The following is a 27,179-nucleotide window of genomic DNA, read 5'->3' as shown; positions in this document are numbered from 1 at the left end:
CGTCGTCGGGGTCTGGGTGGCAGTTTTTATCGGCTCTGTACGGGCTACACATGCACGACACAACACGCTGGGACCGCCTGGAAAGACAACCGCGTTGTACCTTTGCGATCTCACGAGGCTGCCATGGAACAAGCCACAGTGCAGCGGGCTGCCCAGGCCATGCGTGGGCAGCCACGGGTGGCCGTGATCGGCGCCAGTCTGGCTGGTCTCTCCTTTTCGGCCATCCTAGCGCACCAAGCCCCGCATATCCACGTCTCCGTCTTTGAGCGAGCATCCCGCACCCGTGACGAGGGCTACGGCATCGACCTTGATGAAGATGGCATGGTTGGTCCCTGTCCCCACGGGGATTGTTGCCCACTCCACCCGGCTTTAATCTTGCTTTCTCCGTCCAACGCACTTTTGCCCTCACAGGACCCCTGCCTGCCTCGTTACCTGTGACTACACCCTTAGGCCGCGGTCAAGGCCGCCAACTTGTTGGACAAGTACCCAGAGACTACCCACAACAAGAGCGACGTAACTAAAATGTACAGCGCCACCTCCAAAGACCCCATTTTCGTCATGTTCATGCCCAGCCTGTTGCTCCGCCTTGGCGTCAAACCTGGACTCGAGAGCAACCGCCAGGCTCTTCTCGACATGTTCCGTGCCAGCATCAGCTCTGACATCCACTACGATACGCACATCACCAACATCGTGCCAAGCCAGTCCCGGCCCGGTGGTGCCACTCTTCTCGGCCCCAGTGGGACACCGCTGGGAGATTTTGACCTGGTTGTGGATGCGGGAGGTGTCCGCAGCCCGGTGCGCCTGCTACGCCTGACAGATCCTGTGGGTCTGCATTTTGACAAAGACCTTCTCTTCCATGGCCAGATTGCCGACCCCGAGACGAGCCTGCCGCCAGAGGCCTTGGCCCGTTTGGGTGATGGCAACGCTTTTTACTTTACCAGGTTTTTCGAAATGGCTGTCCAGCGCTATGGGTGTGGCGATGACCCTCGTGCAGCATTATTCTTTCGCGTACGCACCGACAGTGCGGATGTGGATGAGACCTTTGCCGAGATTGGCGTGCCCCGCCGTGGTCCTGCCTTTCACAATCGCGGCTCGGCCGAGTTTGAGACGCTGCGCAAATTTATGCGTCAAGCCGCTGGTGAACATGCACATCCAGCCATTTTATCTACCATTGACGCCCTCGACCGCGTTGCTGTTCGCGGCCTCTACAACCACGGCTCTGATGTTCAACTGCGATCCGACAACACTCTGCCGTTGGTCTGCATCGGGGATGCGGTGCGCAACATTGGCCTGGGTGGTGGTGGTAACGTTGCCATGCGTGATGCGCGTGAGCTTGCCGAGCTTCTTGCCCAGCCGACCGCCTTTGACCCCACCACGCACGCGCTGGCACTCCGCGGCCCAAACAACGCGCTGCTTAAGCTTGAAGAAACCATGTTACAGCGCCATCTGGACTTTGTCAAGCTTCGTGATTCTCGCCGCGGCACAGAAGTTGGACCTCCGCCCCCCGGCGCTGATCTCGAGAAGGACCTCGGCGCCACCTTTGGGCGCCCCCTGGCTTTTGTACTCAAGACACTCGGTTTTGTCTCGCGCTTTTTATGGGCGCTCGACGGGAAGCGGTGAGCCCACGACTAAAGTCAAGCAGTTATCAGATGTAATTCTGAAGCAAAACAAAAAATTTCAGTGTGCACGTTTGAGTTGGAGTGGCACACAGAGGCAAATGGCGCCTCATTGCATTGATCGTTCATCCCGTTTGTTTATTATTGGCCTTCTTGAAGAAGATAGTCCACCCCTGAAATTGATTCTGGTAACAGTTGACACGTGCACAGACAGAACCTGGCGTGATATGACATAGGTTGATCGATTAAAAGGAAAGCATAGACACATTTAAAGCTCAGTCGAGCGCGGGTTGGACGAATCAGGTGGCACCCAACAGGCAAAAGGGGCTGGCAGCGGCTAACCGCCATGGGAAATGCTTTTCTCCCCCTGCCTTTCAATGTGGGGGAATGATGCGCAGCATCGAGCATACCAGAGACCATTTCACGCCCACCAATTCTCACGAAGAAGTCGTGACATGGGATGACGGGAGACGGCGCAAAGGGCGCAGGGTCGAATCCTGTGTAGAGGCCGAGCGAACCACTGTCCGACGAGCACCCGGGCGAGTACGCGGGGCCGACGGTGCTCGAGCATCCAATGGGCCGCGTGGAGGTGGCCGTGGGAGTTGCTTGTGATTTTCAGAAGTAGGGCGCATAGGTAATTGGCGATCGAGGGCGGCGCCCAAAGGGGGTGGACGAGACACTCGAGGCAAACTGGCAGGGGCCGCCAATGGCAAGGGTAGCGGTGCCTTGGACATGGGTGGGGGAAGCGGGTCACTACTCGCAGCGGTGGCGGACGGCAAATTGGGGCTGGCAGACAAAGCAGCACGAGTGGTAGCACTCTCGTGAACAAATTTGTGCTCCAAACGTTTCCGGGCCTCGCGTAGCTCCTGCAACGACGGCTGATAGACATTGGATGCAGCCAATAGCTCATGCCTATGACATGGAAACCCGGTGCAACGGCTGTCGTGAGCATTGTGGTGCTCCCAAACAGCCCGAGTTGTTGCAAACGACGACGCACCGGTGATCAGCCTCGCCATCAAGGCAGTTGCGCAGAAACTCTGAATCCTCTTTAAGACCATCGACTTCCTTGCGCAGAGCCTGATCAAGTTGAGCAATGGGCAAGAAAGAGAGGTGTGCAATGCAGGCAGGTGAATAAAAGGGGCAGGCGCCAAGGAGGAAACGTAAGCACTGGTCAAAAGCAAACCTGTCGAAGCGCCTCGAGCGTAGCACCCCGGCGATCCAAATCAACCTGTGCACGGTCGGACAAGCCGTAAACGAAGGTGGCTAAAATGAGACTGTTCACGGCAGGCCCACATGGTGCCAATGTTGCTGAGAAACCCGGGTGATTGAGAAAAAGGCTACGCACCGCCGAGGTCAGCGTTACCGGGTGATCACGACAATGGTCAGCTGACAAGCCACGTAAAGGTAGAGTACCATCGCCACTCCCAGGGCGGGCCGTCTGAGGCCGCTGAGTCTTGGCCGGGCTACTATGCGGCCGTGCACTACCCTGGGTGTTAGTAGTGCGGAGCGCGTAGGCCACGACTTGATCCTCGTCCAAAGAATCATTCAAACTTCGTGACCAATGCCAACGCAGGTAGCGGGCAGGGGAGCGCCACGAACAAGGGGGTTAGAACAGAGAAGCAAGGGTCGGCGCACAGGCAGCATGACGATTGACGCGTAATATTGAAACATCAAGAGCGCAACTCACCTGGTTTGTCGCAATTGCTCAGCAAGAAACTTGAGCTCCTGTGTAAGACGATCCCGAACCATGGGCGGCTCGGGCAGGCATGCAGTTTCTGATTGCATTGAGCACGCAGCAAGAGTGAGCAAGATGCTCGTCGCTCTGGAAGAAAAGGAGCGGCCGCCCATGCTTCAGCACAGGCAGCGCAGCGTAGTCAATCGACGATAAGCACGCACCGGTATTGATGTGAGGTTGCGTCAGCGTGTCAGTTTCCGAACGATATTCTTGCCAAATTTCCAAGAGCATGCGGACTTCTTGCTGCACCATTTCCAGCTCGTCGATCAAGGCCCGGCCAATTTGAGCGCGCAGCTACAGACATGGAGAAGAGCCCACAAGCAAGTCCAGAGCAGTGAGTGGGCACGCACACGAGCGACCGGACCCTGCTCTGAGCAACGCAGACTCGTCCACCGCCTGGTTATTTGGAACGGTCACCCTATTTCACTCCCCAGCCCCCACCATTCCCACGTCATACGGTCATACGCCATCCCTGGCCTTTTTGCACCCACCTCTTCATGCTCCGACGGTGGCAGTGCCTCCAACAGGGCCTCCCATTGGCTGGTCGGCCCTCGCGGCGCCGCCATTCTCTCGTTAATTCTCTCTCTCTCTCTCTCTCTCTCTCTCTCTCTCTCTCTCTCTCTCTCTCTCTCTCTCTCTCTCTCTCTCTCTCTCTCTCTCTCTCTCTCTCTCTCTCTCTCTCTCTCTCTCTCTCACAAAAAAAAAATTTCGAGTTCCATTTTTTTTTTGTGTGTGTGTGTGTGTGTGTGTGGTGTTGACAACCAATTTTTTCTTGGAAGTTACGATATCGTCACTGCATTCGTCTCTGTGACTGTCAAGTTGCCGGAGATCCGAGAACAAATTCTTGCATTCCGTAACTGTCAATTGCTGCTGCGACGACTGCTGGTGGTACAGCTCCTGTTGATGCGTTTGTTGCCGCTGCTGGTGTTGCTATACATGGTGGTCGTCTGGCTGTAGTTGGTGCAGCAATTGTACTCTTTTTCTCTTTTCGTGTTTCTAACAGATTGGGTATCGCAACGACCAATTCGCTACGAGTCGCCGGGTTTCCAACCGGCTGGTTGATAGTCGCCACTCTCTGAGAAAGGGCCTGCACGCGGCACAGGGAAATAGCCAACAAGGAAACGAGGATGCAACAAACACGCCAGCGTCAGTCACTGCCAGTTCAATATCACGCTCATATGAGCATATAATGAGGCAGATGCCCAGTGGCGAATGCCAAAATTGCATAGTGGCCGTACTCTGCTTGGGCGGAACTGGGCGTTTGCTTGACGGTTGTGCGGCATGACCCGTGGCTGTGCATGACCAAAAACAGGACAGTGAGCAAGGTGACCAACGCAGCAAAGTAGAGCCTCAACCACACCGACACGAAGCGGTCTTGGCCTGAGGAACCGACCTTCGACGCGAACACTGGGTCCCGCCGCCAATCGGCGCTTTTCCTACAAATTAGCAATCGTCAGGCAGCAAAGTAGCCCCCTTTATCGTCATGTCCCCTCCTCTCCCGGCGCTCTACTACGCAGACTCTGATGGCACGAGCACAGACCTCGGCGTCTGCCAGCTCTTGGGCACGCTGCAGTGTGCGCGCCGTGATCATCCGGTTGCGATTAATTTCTTCATCGGTGGGTGGCTCTGCCCGGCGATGCGACAGCCAAGCTACACATTGGGGACCGCATGAGACCTGAGGACAGGCAGCAAAAGCTCGAGGAGAAAACAACCCTGTGGTGACGGTGACAGCCACGCACCAGACCATTCCGCAGGCACGGCGTCAGGGTCGTAATCGTCCTCACGACCCGGCGTCTCAACAACTCGGGTCGTGCGCTCTGCAAGTTTGACAATGTAGTACTTGTTGCCATTGCCGTCGGCCCCCACCAGCTGCCGAGCGCTGCCAAACGCTGCCGGCAGTTTGGACAACCACCGGAACATCCTCGTCTATTCGCCACTTGACACAAAAGCACCCTCCTACCCCTCAAAACCAAGCCACCAGCCACCAACAACCAGCCACCAACACGAGATGAGTGAGCAAAATGAGAGAGAGAGAGAGAGAGAGAGAGAGAGAGAGAGAGAGAGAGAGAGAGAGAGAGAGAGAGAGAGAGAGAGAGAGAGAGAGAGAGAGAGAGAGAGAGAGAGAGAGAGAGAGAGAGAGAAGTCTCCACCACACACTCTCTCTCCGCAGACACAATTTGTCTGACATTTTGCCTGCCTCGTGTCGCTGCGCTTTTTTTTTTTTGAACAGGACGCGCGGATGAATGAACTGCAGACGAGTGCAGCTGGCTGATGGCGGAAAGGGGGCAGAGTCCATCTTGAGCGGCGATCAAGATCAAGCACGACACCTTTTTTTATCTTTCAAAGGGGTGTCTTTTTTAGGGTTTTGTGGCTCGGTTTCGACCAGTACGGCTCACTGCCACGTTTGACGAGGCAGATAGAGGGCAAGGCACCGTGAGGGCCAGTCATCTCGCTGCTGAACGACCAGGCTCTCTTCAAAGTCGCAGACATGGCGTTTGCACAGTTGATCATTGGCCCGCCCGGGACGGGCAAGACCACATATGCGCAGCAGCTGCGAGAATTTCTCGGATCCCTCGGTCGTGATGTGCTGCTCGTCAACCTGGACCCCTCATGCGACGACGAGCGCGCAACCGCCAACGCATTTGATGTGGACATTCGCGATCTCATCTCCGCAAGGGAGGTTATGGAGCGCCTGGAGCTGGGTCCCAACGGTGGCCTCATGTTTTGCATGGAATACTTGCACGAGCACCTGGACTGGCTCGAAGAGCGCGTCAAGGCCGTGGACCGCCCATACATTCTCTTTGACTGTCCCGGCCAGGTCGAACTCTATACACACCACTCTGCCATGCGTGACTTTCTTCACACCCTTCAGCACAAGTGGCACTTTCGAGTTTGCACCGTCAACCTCATTGACTCGTACATGTGCAGCGACGCGGGTAACTTTATTGCTGCCCTCCTGGCCTCCCTTTCCATGATGGTTCAGCTCGAAACTCCCCACGTCAACGTCCTCTCCAAAGTGGACTTGGTCGAAGCTTACGGCCGCTTGGATTTCAACCTCGAATTTTACACCGACGTGCTCGATTTGCGGTACCTGCTAGACCGCCTACCGACCTCGCCACTTTTTGAACGCCATCGCGCCTTTAACGCGGCGCTGTGCGACCTTGTGGAAGACTTTAGCCTTGTACAGTTTTACACCCTCTGCATCGACAACAAGGAGCTGCTCTGGAACCTGACCCGCGCCGTGGATAAGGCTCTGGGCTACCTCTACACCTCGCAAGAGCAGGGACGCATCGACATGGAAACGGCCGTCTTCTCCAGCCAGGGCCCACGCAATACGACCTCCGGCTTCTTGGCCCAGGACGAGTACGGACAACCCGACGACGACAATATTGCCGACCTTCTTCAGCAGCTTCAGGCCTCCACCTTGAAGTGAGGAGGAGCTTGAGGAATGGCATGGCAGGGCTCTCACAGGCTCATGCAAACGGCATTGCTGTTGCAGAGCATTGTTCGTATCAATGCACCGCTGCGCGGTGCCATCGTCTGCACAGAGATATCTCCCCATGGGCCCAACACCCAAGATCCTCTGCTCCTCAACCCGCCAGATATGAAAAATTAAGCATGCTTGGCTCTTCAATGCCCCTCGCAAACACTTGCCTGCCCCTCTGCACGCGTTTCATATGAAGTATGTCTTAGCTTCAATTTCAGCTTGCATTCTTCGGATGATCATCTCGCAAAAGCTCTGTGATATCTTGTTGCTTTTTGAGCACGCCATCGACGAATTCATGACGCTTGTGCGGTGATCGATAATATATCACAAGTGCAACAAAGCCAGGCATCGCCCACGCAGTGAAGGGCCCAACATAGTCATACAAATTTTGACGGTCTTCATGTGCGGCAAAACCAATGGCGACGCACAGACCAACGACGAAAACTGCGGCCGCACGAAGCCAAGCTCGAACCTGGAGCTTATGTCGTTCATTTTCCTCGTCACGCTCGGTATCTGTCACCTTCTATCAAACCAGCCAAAGTCTTAATGACATTTTCATTGAGCTTGGTTGAAAGAAACATGTAGCTCACCTTACACGCCTTGCCCAACTCGCCCAAAGCCTGCTTCGAGAAGTAATCCACGTCTTCTGCAGCTTTTGTAAGTTTGAAAGGCAGATTAACTTTGTTGGAGTTCAGATGCGATGCGGTTGCAGCCAACAGTAATACCTCCATCGACATGGTGGGATATTTTATTTCGACAAAGCCTAAAGGAGCGATTTTGTTTCTCGTGGTTCCTCCAATGTCGTCATTCGGCAGGGCTCGCTCCTTCTCGTTCATCAGTAGAACCTGATTTTGTTGCGTTTTGACGCGGTCGAGCTTCTGAAGTGCCTTCTTGTGAAGAAAGGGGGCATCCTTCAGCTTATTAGCGCACTTATGCTGCCATTGACTTTGTTGATCGCACGCTTCACGAGACACTTGCCAACATTGCTCAATTACCGAGCTCACCTTCGCAGCCAGACGCAACATGGCGTCTGGCAGCAGAGTCGAACTTTCCAAGGCTTGATAACAAGACAAACCAGCTCTCAAGCTGGTTTGGACAATTTTGACGCGTCCATCTGCATCACTAACTTGCGCAATTGCTTCTTCATGCAGAGTCGTCCAAGCTTTTTCCAACTGTAAATAATGTTTTTTTACCAAGCCAGGACAAGCAGGTCTGGCTGCTTGATGGTTGGTCTTGACAGCTTTGTTGATAGCTTTCAACCTCTGTATCTGCGATTCCACCGTCACCTGGGTTCGAAAGGAGTCTTCTCGTAGCCTCTGGACGGTGGTGCTGGCAGCTAATAGCTGTTCAGCCCGCTCTTTGACGAGCTGCTTCAAAGTGGCAATGGCTTCTGCTTGCAATCGATGACTTCTGAAATGAGAAGAAGCTGAATAAAGCGTCTCATGTAGCGTTTGAAGTGGCTGCATCAGTGTGATCTTTTGCACATCCTGTAGTGAACTGCATGTTGCCAGAAGTTCGATGGCCTTGCCCAAAGTTTGAATGCAAGTTTGTAAATCAACAGTGTCGAAAAGAACCGTTTCACTCAAGCAAAGTGCGAGATGGTAAACAGTGGTGGAGCTAAGAGAAAGGGGCTTCATATCCATAGCCACCCCATACTTTTCTCGAAGATTACCAGAAAGCATCGAAACCTGCTCAGTCAGGGTCCCTTCCGTCGAGACCTCAGTTACGTCGCGGATGGCGGTAATAAGACTTTTCACAGCATCGGTGATGTTGAGAATCTGAGTTGTTCGATCACTCGGAGCCGGCAGATCCTTCTGACGAGCTCGATGCCAGTAGCAATCAAATGCAGATCGGGGAGCAGGATCTTCATCATCTTCAACTGCGCCATGCTTCAGGAGCTCATCTGCGTCATGGCGCAGTTGGTCTGCCAGATCGCAAAGCGTTTTCAACGAGCTCATTCTCCAAATCTTCACCAAATTCACAATGTCAAGAATTTAATTGTGTCTTGTTTACATGACATTGTTGTTAACTGATGTTCCAGGCTTTTTTTTTTTTTTTTTCTTGGTTGATTGAACAAAAACACCATGGTGGACGGTACCATTCAAGAGCTCAAGCGCACCCCGGCAAAAACATTCTGGGACGCTGATCGCCTGCGCCCCTACGGAACGCTTCAGCGTGACCCCTCCACAGATAAAAAATGGACCCTCGGGCCATTTGAGCTCGAAGAAGACTCAGATGAGACGACCCCAACAAAATTGGTGTTGCGCGCCAAGTTGAGTCCCACGAAGCACATCAAGGTTATTGTGGCCGAAGCAAAGACGGCGCTGACAGACCATGCGTTGGGGCAGGGCATTCGCCACATTTGCCCCGTTTATCAGGGTAAGCCAGGCGAACTTGAACTTCAGGGTTCGTTGTACATCTTTGCAGGAGGCCGATGAGTGCAGAAGAATTTTCTTTGAGGGCCACCTTTCTGTGAGTATAATTAGCTGTCACGATGTGTTTCCCCACTGGCCCTTGGGCGCAACAAGGTGCAAAGCAAGCTTGAATGTACATAGATATCAGCGTGTGTGCGCCAATATGTCCCCCACCTGCTCCGTGTGTTTGCAGGGCTCGCAGGTCGTGCTGATCTTCCCCATTGACTGGGTAAAATTGATCTGGATGCGCAAATCAAGCTTGTCACGTACACACCTTGATTGCCATGGCAGCCATGTTGAGTCACACCTGCATCGACCCCCAAGCGAGACAAAGCAGCATGCATTGCAATGACCATGGCACTGTCAGAGGTTGACGTCCAAACTGTGCACTGCTGCAGTGTCAAAGCCATATGCACCAGCTGCTCAGAGGCTTTTCCTCAAGAGCCCAACACACACACACACACGCACACACATACACACACACACTGCCATAAACCCCAGGAACGAGTGAACGTTGCTGGTGCTGGCTCTCTCTTGATGATACTTGCTTGGTTCCTCCACACTTATTGATTGCCTTAGCTCGTACATGCATGGGTACCGTGTTGGATAGCAGCGAGCTGGTGTGATGTCAAAGCACATGCTCCATTCCATGGCCAGTGTACTCAACTACGAAAACCACACCGACTGATGCCATTTTTAACGAGTCATGCCGCCTGTTGCTCCGGTTATGTATGCATGTAGCGTGGCGAACCGGACATGCCGAGTTTCTGCAGGCAATGCATCGCGAAGACACGGCTGGGCTGTTTGGCAAGGAGGTCCTGCTCAGTGTTGCGTCCGGCCCTCTCATTTGACATGATATGCAGGGTATTCCCAATGGGTTGGGGGGCAGACGAAAGACTACAGGCAACTGTGAACAGCAATCAATTCGGTTCTCGAGACGGCGAGATCAGCCACAGTTTTTCAAGTCGACAAATACACCAAGTAACAGACAGAACGACGCAGAAGCCACACCCACACATGTTGAGGATGACTTGCAACCAACATTTCTGCTGGCCTCGCCTAGCACCACGATGCGCGCTCGAGGCCAGCAGGAATGTTGGTGGCAGCTTTTTGCAAGCTAGTGTGATAGAATCATGTTGCCACGAGCAAACGTCGAGGCCCTTTCTGATGCTCACTTACTGTCCTTGAAGATGAACAACAAGCCTTGCAAAAACAGCGCATCTGCCGAGCCCTGGTATACGGGGCAAATGTAGCGGATGCCATGCTGCAAGGCCTGGTCAGCCAGCTCTTCCGCTGCCTCTGCCACAATGATTTTGATGTGCTCTCCGTCTCGCCCCTCAGAGTGCAGCACCAGTTTGGTCTCGTTCGACTCTGTTGCGACTTCCTCAAACTCCGTCAGGCCCAGCTGCCATGTGTTTTTGGAGGCGTCGTATCGAAGCGTTTCGAATGGGATCTGGCGGTTAGCGTCCCGAAACGTCTTTGTTGGGCGAGTTCGCAGCGTTGGAAAGTTGTTGGCCGCCATCTCAACGCGTGTCAAGGGTAAAATGCTATCATGTAGAAAGACACCCAGACCGATGGATTGATGGTGTGAGTTCTGGAAATAGAAACGTGTGGCTTCGCCGTCCAGTCGTCGGTGGCTTTTTTTTTTTTTCAGAACAGATGTTTTGTTTTTTAGACTTGGGACAGCGTTATGGTGGACGAGACCATTCCAGAGCTCAAGCACACCCCGGCAAAGACATACTGGGACGCTGATCGCCTGCGCCCATGTGGAACCCTTCGGTATAACTCCCGCACAAAAACATGGGAGTGGGGGCCGTTTGAGCTCAAAGAAGACCCAAATGAGACGACCCCAACAAGCTTGGTGCTGCGCGGCAAAACACAGCACGGCAAGCACATCAAGGTTATAGTGGCCGAGGCAAAGACGTCGCTGACAGACCATGCGTTGCGGCATGGCATTCGCCACATTTGCCCCGTTTATCAAGGCCCCTCAAACGAACTTGAACTTCAGGGTTCATTATACATCTTTGCAGATGGCCAATAAGCCCATAAGAGCGCCTTTTTCCTGTGAGTATAGCTGCCACAATGTGTTTCCCCACTGGGGCGCAACAAGGCGTAAACCAAGCTTGAATGTACATCCGGATATGTGTGTGCCATTGTCTCTCTCCCCGTTTGCTTCGTATGTTTCAGGGCGTGCTGATCACAGGGTATAATTGATCTGTGGGATGCTCAAAGCAAGCTTGCCACGCACACATCTTGATCGCAATCATATTTAGTCTCACCGGCATGCATCAACCCTCAGCGCAAGACAAAACAAAATGCATTGCAGTGGCCGTTGACACGCGCTGTCAGAACCTTGCCCAGCGTATTTTTCAGCAGATTGGCTCCAGAATGCCTGAACGTTGATTATGTTTCTCGTGCATGCATCTCTTCCCTGGCATCTTTGTTGACTCTACGACAACAATGGTCCCTTGCAATCACTTGCGCACTCGGGTTCCAACGAAGGCAAGGTATAAAGAAGCCAGCAGCAATCGGCACGATGAAAATCAAGCGCCAAGCTCGGATCACCAGCACCAATAATCATCTCAAGTGTCGAATGGTATGTTTACAGGCTCGCCACATTCAACAAAGGGCGCGGGCGTCATGGGCAAGGCCATGAAAGCCATCACTTATAGCAAAGAATGAATGAGATCCGGCCAGAGCACTGCAAGCACACCAAATCAGCAACAGCAAGAGCATTGGTCTGGTTATTGGCAACGTTTTTAGTCTCAAAGAGAGCTATCAGAACCAGCAGAGAACACCAGTAAGGTCACGTTGACCTCGCGCCAGCGTATGTTATCTCGTATCTCACCTTGTTGGTGTCAAGCTCTCCGGCATCTGGATGGGAGCACGGACTTGACGCAAGCAGTTGGTCTTGCTCAAAAGCCGTCAATGAAAACTTCCTGGCCGTGTTCAAGTGGCCCCTGCTTGTGCAGCTGCCTTTGCACACGAAGGGAGCTCCACCTCCAAGTCCAGCTCCTTTGCGGTTGCAGCCAATGACCAAAACCCTGAATCGAATTGGTGGGAAGCAGTTGCAAATCCAAATCCATGTGCTGTTGTTCAACGTGTTGATCTCAAGTTTTGGTTTCTCACGCCATTCAAGTTCCAACGAGTTCCATGGGCAAAAGGCCTGTGCTTCAGCCCCTTGGTTGTACTTTTGAAATACGTCCCGATGTGACCGAGCTCAAACCCGCGAACAGCGACTTCGTAAGGTGTCATTTGCCTTATATGGGGATTTTTTTTTTTTTTTTTTTTTTTTTTTTTTTTTTTTTTTTTTTTAATGTTTGTGTCAGGCTTCAAGATACATGCTTGAGAGCACGGGTTTGACGCTAACAGTTTGAAACAAAGCACCCAGGGCCAGAGTGGCGACAATGTTCTAGTCGTAGTATGTCGGGCTTCAGTGTCAAAAGTCTTCATTCCTAAGGAACGATCATGGCAGCTGGGGATTTTTATTGCTCATTGAAAAGTATCAGAAAACCCCAGAGGATAAACATCTGAGCAACTGAGATTTTCGGAAAGCCTCGTTGCACACACGCCAACGCACGGCGAGTACGTAAACAATCGACACATGACACCCTTTACTGTCATTTGACTGCCCTGAACTCTATGAGATGTCGCAGCATCAGCCAGCACGACATGATGCAAATGAAACATCATGTTCAGTCATGTGTGGGCCATTGTTGCGCCCTCGTTTTTTTCACGTGTTTTTGCAAGCCTTTGGGGTTGACACACGCTCAAAGGGTCGTGTCAAGATCATGCTGTTTGTTGTAAATTCATGGGAGAGAGGTAGCCTTCAACCCTGCGTCACGGCTTATCCGAACACGAAAGGGGTGGTAGCCATACTAAAAAGAATGTGGGCGAAATGTCCCTCTGTAAGGGGAAAAAAAGCAGTCTGGGCCGCTCTTCTACTACCAAAGCCGTGCTAGCCGGGAGAGGTAGCAAAAGAAGCGAGACGACAAGCGTCAGGGAACTGCATTACTGGGAGTCTTCGAGAGCGGCGAGGTAGTGCTCAGCCTCGAGCGCACTCATGCAGCCCGTGCCAGCGGCGGTGATGGCCTGGCGGTACTTCTTGTCCTGAACGTCACCGCAGGCAAACACGCCGGGGATGGAGGTGGCTGTTGAATCGGGCTTGGTCACAATGTAGCGATCCTCGTCAAGCTCGAGCTGGCCGTTGAGGAAGGCGGAGGCAGGTTCGTGGCCAATGGCGAAAAAGATGCCGTTGGCCTCGACCTCGCGCTTCTCGCCCGTCTTCTTGTCCTCGATGATGGCGCTGGTCATGAGCTTGTCACCGCGCGCCTCAACAACCTCAGCGGAGAGCACAAACTCCACCTTGGGGTTGTTCATGGCACGGTTCTGCATAATCTTGGAGGCGCGGAGTTCATCGCGGCGATGCACAATGTACACCTTGGAAGCATATTTGGTGAGGAAGGTGGCCTCCTCCATGGCGCTATCGCCACCGCCGATGACAATGAGGGGCTTGTTGCGGTAGATGGGGGCAGCGCCATCGCAGACGGCACAGGCCGAGATGCCGCGTTGCCAAAAGGTATCGGCGCCGGGAAAGTGGAGGCGACGGGCGACGGCGCCGGTTGCCACAATGACCGTGTCGGCCGTGACGGTACGATCGCCGCTCTTAATGACAAAGGGCTTGGCGCTGAGGTCCACATCGGACACGGTCTCGGTGAAGATTTCAGTCCCAAAGCGCGCGCTCTGCGGTGGCACGTCAGCATGTGAGGAGATGGTGGGGGTGGTGAGGGTGCGAGCCCAACGAGGATGAGGATGGTGCTGCCTGGGGTGGCGGAACCTGGTCGCACCTGAGCACGGAAGCGGTCCGTAATCTCTTGACCCATGACGCCCTCGGGAAAGCCGGGAAAGTTTTCGACATCCTAAGGCAGCGCAAAACGGTGAGTCATCAAAACCAATCGTCAACCAGGATACTGCAGAAAGTGTCTGACCGTGGTGGTGGTGAGCTGGCCACCCGCGGCGACGTCGTTGGCAAGGAATCCCTCGAACATGACGGGTTTCAGCTCGGCGCGTGCCGCGTCTGGGTGCAAGCAAGGGAACGGTCAGGTTGCGAATAATTTTTTTAATGCCAAGAGGCAGTGCGGGCTTGGGGCAACGTACAGATGGCGGCCGTGTGGCCGGCGGGGCCACTGCCAATGATGCAGACCTGCAAAGGCCGAGGAGCGACGCCAAGGGCGCGATGGGTGAGGTCTGATCGTCGGCGGTGCGCGGCACACGGTAATATCGGGTGACACAAGAGGATGTTGGTCCAGGCAGCCGACCGACCTTGGTGTGAAGGGGCTCAGCCATTGTGGATTGAGGGCGAAGAACAACGGGACCAACAAGACTTCCAGCACGAAGAGCAGAGGAGACCAAGCGACGAATAGGCAGCATCACCGGTTCACCTGCCAAACGACAACAACGACGAGGTTAGGGGCAGCCCCAGCACAAGACCGGTGAGCTGTGATCCGATCCGTGCAAGGCTTTGAAGAAGATTGGGAAACGAACAAGCCCTTCAAGGCAAGCCAACACATCAAGCAGACAGACACATGCGAAGATACCGATTCATCCAGCCAAGACCAGAAGAAAAAGACACCCTCGCAGAAGTCGGCAGTAGCCGGCACACGTCGGCAGAAGTCGGCAGTAGCCGGCTGCCAGATGGCATCAAGAGGGCGGAACCGCGAGCACGCGGCACACACACACACACACACACACACACACGACTTACCCTTGAAAGGAATAACACAAAGTAAAATAAATCAAGAGATGCTTTGGTGGTGCGATGAATAGTGTAGAGAGAGCGCGAGGCTGGTGACGTGAGGAAGAGATGGGGCTTTGACGAGAGGGTGTTTCAGAGAGAAAGGGCTATCAAGAGAATTTATCTGTGGAGAATAGTATGGGAAATCAGAGGTGCAGCAGAAAAATGAATGTTAGAAGAAGGGTTAGGGGTATGAAAGAAATTTGGAGAGATGGCTCTAAATGACGTTTCACAGCGAGAGATTGCAGACCACTGAGGTTTTTCAACAAAGCATGAGCGGATATGATGGTGAATGAGCACACAATGAAACCACACACATCCACTGCTGCTGTTGATCGATCGGTCGCTCGCGCCCTCCTCTGTCTGCCTCTCGTTTCATCGCTCAAAGCCTGTTGACCATTATTGTACCCCCTTCTTCCCTCGCCTCTCAACGCCTCACCGCTCGCCTCGGGGCTCTCTTCGCGCGCGTTATCGCCGTCTCCGAGCGCTGCCGACAACGGCCGACTGGGCAGAACGCGAAACAAGTGAGGCATATCCAGCAATTTGTCTGACAATACGACAACAACGATAAAGAACCCCTCTGCTTCGAGTCAGCGAAAAAGAACATGTAGTAAAACATCAACTTATCGCAGATTTGTTAACCATAACAATGTTAAAAAATGTTGAATATATAGACTTACTGCGTTGAAAAAAGGTCAGCGTCTCAGTTGTCTGGATGACGACGGGGGTTGTGAGTCCGTGATAATGCGGCCTTGGGCAGTGACCCCGGGCCGCGCCGTGTTGGCGCTCGGGGCCTGCGTTGCCCTGGGTGCAGGCCTTGCTGTTGCGGTAATGTATTGGCAACAGCGGAGACGCAAGGGCACGGCGGAGCAGCGAGCGCTGCACCGTGGGCGTCGTCGTCGCAATTGCCCCTCCTCCCCCACCTCCACCACCTCGTTATTCTCCTTTGCAAGCGAGTCCAATCATGACGCCAAAGGCCTCAGCGATCGGTAAGCTGGCGTACAGGCGTCTCCGCACACACGTGCACCGGTGAAGTTGGCTCCTTATTTTACCCTGCTATGCTCAAAGCCTCGAACTGGCGCTGGCTGCTCTGACGCTGGCCTGAACCTTGCTGTTTGGCCCCCTCCCTTTTTAGGCACGCACACCTGGCAAGCGACGCCGTCGAGCATGCTGCGAGGCTCATTCCACGCCGTGACACGCACCAATGGGCTGCGAATGTGATCATCGCAACCAGCAGTGAGGACTCCCCGGCTGATGATAGCAGCCCAGAGCCCCTTTTTGATCTATCTGAGCTTTCGCGCGCGCGCCTCTCCCCAACTCGTATGCAGCAACGTCGCCAGCAAGCCGCGATTCGCGCGGCGCTCGTGCAGCGGCCTTCTGAACCCAAGATGCTGCGACCATCGCCTCGATCCACTCACGCAAGTCGATTGCCTCGGCACGACGATGAGCGAAGCCAGGGTTCCGCCGCCAGCCACGAGAGCACTGCCCTGACGCCCGTGCCCGTGGCTCTGGTCGCAAACATTGCCGTCCCCGCCTTGGCCGGCCCCTCGGCGGCCCCTGGGGCCGCCTCCTTGTCCAACCCCTCTGCTGCCCCCACTGTTGCCCCTGCGCCACCGGGCTCATCTGCCAGCTTGATGCTGTCTTCAGATCCCCATGCTTATGATCATGTTGAAGACACCCATCTCCACGTTCCCGGGCCTAAAACCGGTGGCAACAACTTTGAAGCTGAGGCCGCAAGGTCCGAGGCCAGCTCTATTGAGGGCGTCTCCCAAGCCTCCGGCTCGGATGCGCCCGACTCAAACGTCTTGGCCTTGAATACCACCATCCAACTCTGGATCCAGCACGTAGTAGCTAGTCTGGATGACCCCGAAACGGACGGCCAACCGACAGTACCTCTCACCAGCTTGCTGACCGACGCATTGCAGGAGTGCTGTGACACCCCTTTTGCTCCTGGAGACCCTCTCAAGGTGCTGACTGAGGCCAATTTTGATACGAAAAAGCTTCAATCATTTTTCAAGGAGAAAGAGAACCGCAAGCTCATTGCTCGTCGAGTCTGCAAGATGCTGCTGTTCAACGTGCTCACGCTCAGAAGCAAACAGGACGTGGACGGCGTGATTCGTTCCTCAGTTGGCAAATTCACCCATGCTGTCTTTGGACGACGTAAGGACCACGCCAAGGGCCTGGCTGAACGCATCGGCGTTCCCCGTCCTCAGCTTTTACAGCAAATGGAGGAGGAGCACAAATCCGTTGCACTCTTCGAGGTGGACGGCTACCAGACGAGCCCTCAGATTGAGTGGCAGATTGTGTATGGCCAACGCAAGCATATGGCCCGCGGTGACTCGAGCGACATCTACACAGTCTTCTCGCAGGCCCAGGAGCGCATGGAAGGGGCCGGTTTCGAGCCTCGCATGGCCAGCAAGACGGCCAAAGCCCTCCAGTTTGAAGAAGTGCTGGCCCTGCGCCTGTACACGGGTCCCATGTACTCACAGTACAACAAGGTCCTTCGTGAGGGCGGCCGCGGCCACGGCCAGCAACGCTACACCGCAACCATTCACTGCATTTACAGCGGTCTGCTCAAGATTGCCCGTGCCACTCGACCAACGACCACATATCGGGGCGTGGGTAATCTTGCTCTTCCGCGCCAGCTCTATGTGCCCCGCAAAAAGTCTCACGACGTGGCGGAGGGCATTGTTGAGCTCGGCTTCATGTCGTGCACCACTTCAATCAAACAAGCTCTTGCCTTTACCAAGACCTGCGATGGTAGCGGTATGAATGGCATCCTCTTGGAGTGCAAGGCTTCCTCTTTTCAGGGCGGGGCCAAGATCAGCTGGCTCTCGCAGTTTCCAAACGAGGACGAAGTGTTGTTTCCCCCATTGTGTGGCCTTGAATTAGACGGCGAGCCAAAAATGAGCGACAATCGTCTCTGCCTTTCCCTGCGTGTCTCACTCAGTACCAACAGTGATACGCTGGACCAGGTCGTGGGCAAGCGCCACTTGGTCCTCATGACCATGCTACAAGGCTTTCTCGCCGAGCTGGAGGGTGAAAACCCTGACAACCCCTCCCTCAAGGAATTTCGGGATCATATTGCCAGGGTGAACCGCGAGAAACCCGCTCTTTACAACAACGATGTTGAGTTTCTGCGGGCCGTCAACGACGCCGTCACCCTCAAGCAGGGCGTTGCCAACAAGCCTGGTGTGCTGCGACGCTTTTCTCAGAACCTGGGGCCAGTCCTTGTTTTGGCTAAACAACTGTGCACCCACACGGGCCTTGAGCCGCTCCTCCGCATTCAAAGCGATCTCGAGCAGACGGACACTCGAACGTTTGCCCAGCCGCACTTTGACCAGCAAATTCAGCTGCGATTGCGCCGCCTCCGACTGGCCCTTAGTCTGCACCCTGCTGCTTCCCAGGACTTGCAGGTTGTTGAAAATCCAATGTCAAAGTTACCCGCAGTCTTGGCCCAAAGCTTGGCTGAAACAGCGCCGGATTTGCTCGTGCACGCGGCTTTGCTGGAAACCACGCTTGAGCGACAGGACACCGGCCCCCTGACCATGCTATCTACGGACCTGCCCCAGGGATTTGACCCAGGCATCTTGGCCGTGCTGGGCGTTGCTATGGAGCGCTTTGATACGCTCCCCCTTGAACCCGTGCTCAAGGATGACCTGTTTTTGCGCTTTGCCGTGGACACCGATTTGGCAACACAAACTCACAACGTGCGCCTGCCCCCGCTCAAGACGCTTGCAGAGGCCAAACTGGCGGCTGCGATTCTTGCATGGTCGCATCGCCAGGATGCTTTGACTCACATCAAGGTGGGCGGCGTTTGCCTCCCCTTGGCCAAGCTGCAAAGCAAGACCTTTGAGGAGTGGGACTTGTCTGGCAAGAGCCTGGATCGTGTGGGTCTGTGCTTTATCCACGCGTACTGTAAGATGATGGACTTTGAGATCCACGGCCTTCTTAATGTGTGGACCAACCAGCTGGATGATGAGGCCGTCACGGAGCTTTGCAGCCTTCTCTGTTCGAGCGTGGGTCGCCATGTCACCGTGCTTGGCATGGGTAACAATCAAGTGACCGAGGCATCGGGGCAGACGCTGATGCGCATGTTGAGCCAGCGCCCTGATATGGAGATGCTGGACGTGCGTGACAACCCAGTGTGGGGTGTCGAGTGCATTAGCGAAGCCTTTGAAACCGACCTTGTGAATGCTTTGCCCTTGACGTCGCGCATCGAGTTTGGTTCCACCGGCTCGATCACTCGCCGCATCATCAAGACGTGTTTGGGCGATGTTATTCGCCTTCAGACGACGGGACACGGCGTGTCTGACTCTTAAGGTTACCCAGCGGAAGTGGAGAGCGCTTGCTCCGACAGAACCACCCACGCCTTGAGTGTGGACTCGATATATAGGATGCTTTTATGAGCCACACGTTACCATTCGAATATGATTATCATTGATACCCAAGCCGTGCCAACGTCTCGGCTTTTAGTTTGTGTAGATGCGGATTCGCGAGTGAGTGTTGATACTTGCACGTTGCTCGTATCGTTCCCCCTTTTTTTTTTTTCGTGGCGTGCTACCTTGGAGATACGTAGCCATTCAGTCCTCGCCAGAGATCCTCCCGTGTGAATTTGAGATGCGACTGCTGCTGTGTCTATTCCCATAGCATTTTATACCTTGCTTCCTAAATTGGAAATGCCTCGACCTTCCAACCTTTTTGAGCGAGAGTCAAAAGTTTGAAAAAGTATTTTACATACACACACACACACACACACACACACACACACACACACACACACACACACACACACACACACACACACACACACACACACACACACACACACACACACACACACACACACACTTATCGTATTTTTAGGAACGTGCGACGGATGAAAGCTCGACGGTCGAGGCCCTCGTGGAGTGCAGTTTAGGGGGGCGCGGGGGCGCGGGGCTTTGGTGCATCAAGTAAAGTAACTCTGCAGGCGTAGGGTTGTGTGTGTGTGTGTGTGCGTGTGTGTGTGGGAGAGGGGGACCTCGGCAAGTGTGGGCATCGCAATGGCGGCGGCGGCGGCGACGAGTGAGCAGGTCGGCCAGAGGGAAAACAAGGGTGTGCTGACGAGTTTGACGGGGCTGGGGGCGTCCGAACGGTGGTTGGAGCGCCAGTCACTTCTCTACACGAGTCACTACTGCGAAGAAAACGTGTATAAGCTCCTGGAACGCGTGCAGCAGCACCATCCCGAGCAGCTTGATCGTTGGTACGCGCTCTTCCTCAGCAACCAGGCCAGGCACATGGCCATCTTTGCCCAAAGCCTGGGCGACCCTGTGCGAGGCTCGGTGGTGGTGTGGGATTATCACGTCATTGCCTTGCGCCTTGGTGCAGCCCATCCCTCTGCGGCAGAGGACCTGGTCTTTGACTTTGACTCGGTGCTGCCCTTCCCTTGTGACGCCGAAACCTACCTCAATGCGACCTTTCCCTATAGCTTCCTCGATTTGGCCCACAACATGCGAGCTCAGGTTCACATGGTTCCCGCCAAGCAATTTCTGAGCACCTTTGCCTCCGACCGCAGCCACATGCGTCGTCACGATGGCAGCTACACCAAACCGCCCCCACCTTATCCCTGCATTCACAGTCCTGGTAAGAATGTGCTGCTGGCCCGACTCCATACTGAGGGCATGGGGTACGCACAAATCATTCACCTACCCCCAACTGTTACTTTAATCTCAGATGCTCCGTCCACCAACAACCTTTCCGCCTTTCTGGCCATTCGAGGTGCCCAGGATGTGGGACCCGTCCCCGCCAGCCTCCCGCATGCCCCGGATGCCACCCAGCATGCAGCACAACGGGGGGATGAACACGGACACGATCATCAATCACGCCCATCTACCAGAAGCAAAAGCGCGCGACCCTCAGGCATTGCACCGCCCATGCATGGGCCCGGTTCTCACGGTATCAGCCCCGTACACGCCGATGAGAACCTATGGCTGACCATATCAGAGCTACGCCAACACCTGCAATGACCCAGCTCCGTAGCCATGCAGCAAACTGCCAACACTGGCTCGATGATTCCACGAGCGCTTTTCTTCTTTTTTTTTTTTTTTTTCTTTTTTGCTCGAGGCGGGCTTGTCCCGTTGGACAACTTGGCTTTTCATCCGTCATTCTTCCCTTAACATCATCGTTGTCTGCGACGGTTGCACTCATTGTGTATCGGTAGTGACAGAGATCGACCTCAGATCAATGTATTCCTCAATCCTGCAGTGCAGAGTGCCAGCAAGGATTTCTTTTTTTTTTTTTCCTTAATATCTATCTTCTCGCTAAATTGATAGGCTCATTCTATTTCAACCGAGTCCACCGAGTGTTGGCGGACTCGTCTCGCTATCTCAAGGCCTTGGGCCGCAGCCTGCTCTGCACGGCCACGCCCATGCCGCATCCTAGCCCTAGGCAGCCGATTGTGGGGTCAGCTCCAAATCCACCACGACCGGGCGGTGGTCACTCAGAGTAAAGCCGGCCGGCCAGCTCTGCAAGGGCACAGACGCCAACCAGGCATGAGTTGGACACAAGGGTGCATCTTAAAAGTTGAGGAGGCAGCAGCGCAGCTCACTTTATCATTTGCGTGGTCTGGCAAAAGGACAGCACAGACTGGACGCACGGCACTGCTCTCGTCGCGCAAAAACACAAAATCCACACCCACTTGCAAACCTGCGAACCAGGTTCGGATGTTGAGGGATGGCCCCTGGCGTGCCGAGGGGCAAGGGCAGGGACGTGCTGTGCATTCCATGGGCGTGGACTTACCTTGGTGGTCGCGGTGAGTCACGCTCAGCTCCTTGCGATGAACTTTACCATAGCAGGAAACAAACCCGTGGCTGTATTGGAAGAGAGGCCACGCATGAATCAACAACCGGCAATCCTCTCACGGATAAAGCGAGACAGCTCATCATGACGCGTAGATAGGAGCGCAGGGAAACGTACTCGAGCATAGCGCGGCACGAGGCCGAGCTGAGATTACCGTTGAAATCACCAACGACCAGGGAGCGGCGCAGACCGCACTCCCGCTCGAAAGCATCGAGCTCCGTCAAGAGGTGTCGGGTATGGCGGAGGCGGAGGTCGTGATCCTCTGTGCGCGCTGGATAGGTGAGGTGGGTGTTGCAGAGGATAAAGTCAATGTAGTCTGATGTGTCCGGGTTCGTGTGTGGGCGGAAGCGAAGGTGCAGCATCAAGGTTACACGATAGGCGTAGTCGTGCACGATCCGTCTTTGGCTGATAACTTGGAGCCGCGGTGCCTCGAGGGCCATGAGCAAGCCGTCGTGAATACGGCCTGGGCGCTTGAGCATGAACCGGTGAAACTTTTGCCCAAGCTGCTCTCGATAGAGATCGTGCATGCTGGAGTCAAACCAAAACTCCTGCAAGCAGAGGGCGGTGGGCTGATAGCGGTTGCACAGGAAGGAAAGAATGTCCGATTGTCGCTGTATCGATACGGAGGCAAAGGCACTTTCTCGCAAACCCTGGCCCACCCGCTTGTGACAGGGAGCCAGCACGTTGAACGTGATGAGTCGAAGTCGATGTGAATCGGCCGCACTGCTTCCCAGCGCTCGCGGTGTCGCTATCCTGTACGGGCATGGCGCAGAGCGTAGCGCACTGCAAACGCTGCGCTGAAAGGCCTGCATGATGGTCACGTGTGCTCCTCAAGGCTACGAGTACCCGCGAGGCCTTGGAGGCCTGCTGAATAGGCGCGCAAGCAAGGTATTCGGCACGCTGTCGGTAGCGGTCTGCAGATCGCCGGCGCCACACGGCTCTTCCATCCAGAAGGAAGACTCTAGTACTCGTAACGGGCGTAGCTCGTCGCCAATTGCGGCGTCCGTTAAAATGCGCTTCAGACTTCTACGTGACCACCGTCGTTCCTATTTTTGGCTCTTTTTTAAAAAAAAAAAAAAAGTTGAACGAAAAACAAGAAAAATTTAAGAAAAAAAAAAGATGTGATTGCTGCCAGTCAACATGTGCTTTCAGGGTCATGAGCAATGCAGAGACAACAAGCAAACAAACGAAAAAGGGGGTGGGGGGAAATGGCGGAGGCCTTCATCAGCGAGAGGAGATGGTGGTGGGAGAGGTCGTTTGACTGAAAACGCAGCAGAGCATTGCCGAGGCCGGCCGATACTCCTCATGGTCAGCCACAGTGAGAGTCGGCAGCGTAGGCTTCATACACGATGCTACTTAGATTCACTTTTCAATTCATCATGCATACCAACTACAGCCATGCCTGAAATTGCCCTCGTGTGCTTTGGCACCTTGGTCTCAACAGGAAAGCAGAGGCCCTCCGGACTCATTCAAGACTCTCGGTACCCGTGTCTGAAATGGAAGTGGCTGCCAAGAGCTGTCAGGGCGAACAGTCACCAAAGTACCGGAGTAAGAAATAAAAAGCTGCAAAGCGCTCAAGTCGAAAATGACAGGGGTCGGCCTCCGCAGCTTACCGTGCTCACGTCTGGCGCCACGATAAACTTGCGATCCACCTGGCCTAGGTTGTAGGCAGTTGGCTGCCCACCGTCGTGGTCAATCATCATCAGTTCCTAGGCGGCACACGATTAGTGGTGGCCGTGAGTGCATCAGTCACAGCTTGGGCAAAGCTTTGATCACGAGCGTCACATACTTGAAGATGGCTGGCCCGTGTGCCTTCATGAACCTCAAAGGTCACATTGCCCATCACCAGTTCCATTTTGCCAGAACGACGAATGCGCAGGCGCCCAATGATTCCGGCTAACACCGTCATGTCGAATTGTACATTGTGAGCTCACGCCCGCGGTAAGACCGGCTCCGTGCCACGAGACTGGGCAGCACACCCCTCGAGCAACACATAGACACAGACACAGACATACCTGGCAGGTCTCGCAAATTGGCACATCGCTGGCATGGCCAAGGTAGAGAGAAGCGGAAGGAAACGCAAACACACGACACATGGTAAGGATGGCTCATGAACCCGGCTTCATGCATCCCGCAGGCCAGCAAGGTATTGCATTACACATGAAGGGAGCAAAGACGCGCTGACTCACCTCAGCACCCGTGGGCTCGACATCCTCTGGCTGAGAGTGGCATGCCCAGTAAACGAGGGGAACAACGTCAGCTCACAGGATGATACGATTTGTTCACGGGGAGTTGTGGTACGAAAGGCGGCCAGTGCGTACCAAAGTGCCGAGTTGACCGTTGATCATGAGCCCGGGCAGCATATCAGGAAACTGAAGAAAGAGAAGACGAGACTCTTCGTCCTGGGAGGCGCAACTTGACCGTGAGAACACGCGGCACGAAGCCAAAGCACGCGGCACGAAGCCAAAGCACGGATGTTGCGGTGCACTACCTGCAGGCTTTTGAGAAAAACATCAGCCCCGGAATCTTGTTCGACATCTCCTATCAAGCGCCAGCAAGCAACAGCATCCAGCATCAGGGGAGAAAATCGAAGGAATTGGGCTGAAACGCCGGTCGAACAACGGTACAGACATATGTACCTGCAGGATCTGCCGCAACCGTGTCTTCATCGTCATCTATCAATCCAACGGGTGTCCCATGTCTCGATTAGTTGGGGTGGCAGGAAGCCGCACTCAAGGGGCTCAGAACATACCGGGCACAATCCCAGGGGGCAAGACTTGTTTTTGCAGCTTTTTGTCATGCATGGGAAGGAACGTCGGGCGCTGTTCCGCTGTGGTCTCATTGAGCCACGAGCCGCCATACGCCGGAGCATCCTAAACCAGGCACCACATTCGTTCCGATTGGTCAAACTTCAACGCGACAGCAGTCACGAGTACTAGTTTGCAGCGAAGAACGCGCACACGGCAGATGCCAGCTCAGGACCGCACCTCATCAATGTCACTGTCCGACTCGTAGTCACCGCCATCCTGTTTGACACGTTCGAGGCGGGAGGTGAGGTTGAATGGGCTCACATGGTAAGAGAGGCTAGAGGCTAAGCGCGTGACGCGGGCTCACACACCTCCATGGCTTCGCCCGTCGCGCTCTGCCGTGATGCCCGCGAGCCGCCACCGCCACCGCTTTGAACTGCACGGGTGGCAGCGCGGCGTGCTGCCGCACCTCCTGCTCCAGTCCGCGTCGCAAAACCTTTTGAGAAGATACCCTATGCCGTGTTTCATTCAAATGATCAGGTTAAGTGAAAGGAAAAGGCAGCAAGCCTCTGCATAACCTAAATGGTGCATGGTGAGGGCTGTTCGAGCGCAGCAGCCACGTACATCGTCCTGGTTGGTGAAGCGGTTGGCACCACGGCCACGGCCACCACGGCCTCGGCCACGATCTATCAGAAGCAATCAGCCGAGCACGAGGCCATGCCACCATCGTGAGAGTCGAATCCATTTGTATACAACACGGACAAGGGCCGTTGCTGCCATGGGAGCGCAGACGAACCAGCTGTGCCGCGACCGCCTCGGGCTGCCTTTTTGTTATCGGAATGTTTGCTATCATTTGCACTTGCTGCGGCACCTCCGTTACCTGAGGCTGCACCGGACCTAGAGAGGAAAAGGAAGGAAAATGCATCGCATATTCGGTGGGTGTCGGTGAGTGTGGCAAGGACAAAGCTTTGGCGCGCAGCTGCTGCAAGGGAAGGCTAAGATGCAGCGTACGTGGGGATTTTAGGCGCAAATTTCTTAGCACCACGGAGCTTGGGGGCCGTGCCCCGCGTGGCGGGGCCAGTTGCACCACGGCCACGGCCACGGCCACGAGCGGTTGCTGCGACGACCGAGGACGCCACGAGCTGGGGCACCATTGAGGGTGCCCCGCCTCCGCCAGCTGATCCTTGATCTCCCATGCTCAGCGTGAGGGAGTTCCAGCCTCAAGGCAGCACAGAGCTCACCCAACCCCCTCCGGAGCAAATCACCCCTCCACCCAACACCCAAACCAAAATCCAAATGCACCACCACCACCACCTAGGCACTGAGGCGACCGCTCGGCTCGACTCAACTCGCGTCGTCGTCGTCGTCGTCGCCGTCACGTTGAGTGAGTGTGCATGTGGCCCAACAAAAATCATGACAATGAAGTTTCTCTTGAGCGTTGTCTGTACATGTGTGCATCTCTATATTGATCTCAGTCTCGACTCATCCCTCTGATTTAGCATGAGTTTTCTGTGAATAACCATGGAAAGACATTCATCTTCTCTGTCAACTCGTTGAAACCGGCCTTCCTCTCTGTTATTTGACAGCACCGTGCTGCGTTCTCTGCCACAACGTGGGCCCGTCACTGACTTCGCGAGCTTCCTGCGGACATCGATCCGCTGCCGCCTCCGCCGCTGCCGCTGCTGCCGTGTTGTGACCATCCGGCACACAACAGGACGACCGATGCCATGCGGGTGCTGGCGGTGAATGCAAGACGATGGCAACCAACCTCCCAGGTACGCTCTGTATTCGGGATAGCACAAGGAGGCAGGGGACATAAACTGCAAAGGGGCAATGGAGGAGTGAGGAGAAGAAGTGGCGTCTCGCTTTGGTGCTATCCAGTCAGCCTTGACTCGGCGGGCACTGGCGCGATGAATGCGTAGGAGTTTGTTCGAGCACTACGCCTGGTCCAGCAAGAAGAGCAAGAGCGCATTTGCCGCTTTCGCTTCGTGGAGGACGCCAAAGCCAGTCTGTTGGGGCGCCTTCTAATTCGCCACGTGATCGCACACCGCGAGCCTCAGCTCGCCAACTGCAAGCTCGTCCGCTCATCCACCGGCAAACCCGACGTGGAAGCGCCCGTATGTATGCGCAATCCGCTTCAGGAGAGTCTAAATCACCTTATTTGCTGACCGTTGATCGGAGTGTAGGTTCGCCATGCACATCCCGGCCTTGAACATTTCAATGTGTCCCACAGTGTAGGTACCATCCCTCAGCCTTGTATCCAGCGCCCCTCCCTTGCACCCAAGTCATTCGGCCTATCGATGCTTGTGACATGGAAATGATAGGGCGCACTTGCCGTGGTAGCGGCCTGCAGCACCGGGCCTGTTGGTATTGACTTGGCAGACGTGCGCCAGCCCCTGAGCGAGTCTGTCGAGCGGTTCTTTGAGTTAATGCGCGACGTCTTCACCCCAAATGAATGGGCGCAAGTTCGGGCTCCGTCTGATGAAGCCTCGTGTCTTGTGCGTGGCCGTGCACGAGCGCTTTCGAAATTCGTTCTCCTGCTCGTT

General features: G+C 54.8%; 9 protein-coding genes across 9 annotated transcripts; 4 read left to right on the top strand and 5 right to left on the bottom strand.

Moving 5' to 3' along the window:
• Positions 1–123: 123 nt before the first annotated feature.
• Positions 124–1,620, top strand: MONBRDRAFT_10705 (uncharacterized protein; the record flags this gene model as incomplete). The annotated part of the gene is made up of 2 exons (XM_001748487.1): positions 124–324; positions 451–1,620. The coding sequence occupies 2 exons, from the start codon at positions 124–126 to the stop codon at positions 1,618–1,620; spliced, it is 1,371 nt and encodes a 456-aa protein (XP_001748539.1).
• Positions 1,621–2,053: 433 nt separating this feature from the next.
• Positions 2,054–3,917, bottom strand: MONBRDRAFT_10704 (uncharacterized protein; the record flags this gene model as incomplete). Its single annotated transcript, XM_001748418.1, has 4 exons — positions 2,054–2,528; positions 3,304–3,391; positions 3,513–3,645; positions 3,843–3,917. The coding sequence occupies 4 exons, from the start codon at positions 3,915–3,917 to the stop codon at positions 2,054–2,056; spliced, it is 771 nt and encodes a 256-aa protein (XP_001748470.1).
• Positions 3,918–4,274: 357 nt separating this feature from the next.
• On the bottom strand, positions 4,275–5,359 carry MONBRDRAFT_35369 (uncharacterized protein). The gene is made up of 5 exons (XM_001748417.1): positions 5,091–5,359; positions 4,892–5,001; positions 4,745–4,787; positions 4,590–4,643; positions 4,275–4,438 (listed from the first exon to the last, which is right to left on the bottom strand). The coding sequence occupies exons 1-5, from the start codon at positions 5,269–5,271 to the stop codon at positions 4,380–4,382; spliced, it is 447 nt and encodes a 148-aa protein (XP_001748469.1). The 5' UTR covers positions 5,272–5,359; the 3' UTR covers positions 4,275–4,379.
• A 221-nt stretch (positions 5,360–5,580) lies between these two features.
• On the top strand, positions 5,581–7,156 carry MONBRDRAFT_38320 (uncharacterized protein). The gene is made up of 2 exons (XM_001748486.1): positions 5,581–6,658; positions 6,851–7,156. The coding sequence occupies exons 1-2, from the start codon at positions 5,840–5,842 to the stop codon at positions 6,965–6,967; spliced, it is 936 nt and encodes a 311-aa protein (XP_001748538.1). The 5' UTR covers positions 5,581–5,839; the 3' UTR covers positions 6,968–7,156.
• Positions 7,157–7,428: 272 nt separating this feature from the next.
• Positions 7,429–10,774, bottom strand: MONBRDRAFT_10701 (uncharacterized protein; the record flags this gene model as incomplete). Its single annotated transcript, XM_001748416.1, has 2 exons — positions 7,429–8,762; positions 10,432–10,774. Coding segments are annotated over 2 exons (1,677 nt in total), but the record flags the coding sequence as incomplete, so codon positions are not given.
• Positions 10,775–13,263: 2,489 nt separating this feature from the next.
• On the bottom strand, positions 13,264–14,598 carry MONBRDRAFT_28023 (uncharacterized protein; the record flags this gene model as incomplete). The annotated part of the gene is made up of 5 exons (XM_001748415.1): positions 13,264–13,995; positions 14,100–14,171; positions 14,241–14,329; positions 14,410–14,455; positions 14,575–14,598. 5 exons carry the CDS (start codon positions 14,596–14,598, stop codon positions 13,264–13,266), a joined length of 963 nt encoding a protein of 320 aa, XP_001748467.1.
• A 1,192-nt stretch (positions 14,599–15,790) lies between these two features.
• On the top strand, positions 15,791–19,368 carry MONBRDRAFT_38318 (uncharacterized protein; the record flags this gene model as incomplete). The annotated part of the gene is made up of 2 exons (XM_001748485.1): positions 15,791–16,035; positions 16,182–19,368. The coding sequence occupies 2 exons, from the start codon at positions 15,791–15,793 to the stop codon at positions 19,366–19,368; spliced, it is 3,432 nt and encodes a 1,143-aa protein (XP_001748537.1).
• Positions 19,369–20,091: 723 nt separating this feature from the next.
• On the top strand, positions 20,092–21,054 carry MONBRDRAFT_10698 (uncharacterized protein; the record flags this gene model as incomplete). The annotated part of the gene is made up of 2 exons (XM_001748484.1): positions 20,092–20,671; positions 20,762–21,054. The coding sequence occupies 2 exons, from the start codon at positions 20,092–20,094 to the stop codon at positions 21,052–21,054; spliced, it is 873 nt and encodes a 290-aa protein (XP_001748536.1).
• An 816-nt stretch (positions 21,055–21,870) lies between these two features.
• Positions 21,871–25,829, bottom strand: MONBRDRAFT_28021 (uncharacterized protein; the record flags this gene model as incomplete). Its single annotated transcript, XM_001748414.1, has 14 exons — positions 21,871–22,692; positions 23,500–23,595; positions 23,676–23,782; positions 23,902–23,929; positions 24,076–24,105; positions 24,208–24,377; positions 24,526–24,561; positions 24,639–24,759; positions 24,874–24,912; positions 25,103–25,145; positions 25,258–25,319; positions 25,430–25,530; positions 25,645–25,750; positions 25,785–25,829. 14 exons carry the CDS (start codon positions 25,827–25,829, stop codon positions 21,871–21,873), a joined length of 1,806 nt encoding a protein of 601 aa, XP_001748466.1.
• Between the last annotated feature and the right edge of the window lie 1,350 nt (positions 25,830–27,179).

The sequence above is a fragment of the Monosiga brevicollis genome, genomic scaffold (genome assembly GCF_000002865.3).
Source record: "Monosiga brevicollis MX1 MONBRscaffold_23 genomic scaffold, whole genome shotgun sequence".
Lineage (NCBI taxonomy): Eukaryota > Choanoflagellata > Craspedida > Salpingoecidae > Monosiga > Monosiga brevicollis.
This window is presented reverse-complemented; position numbering and strand designations above follow the sequence as displayed.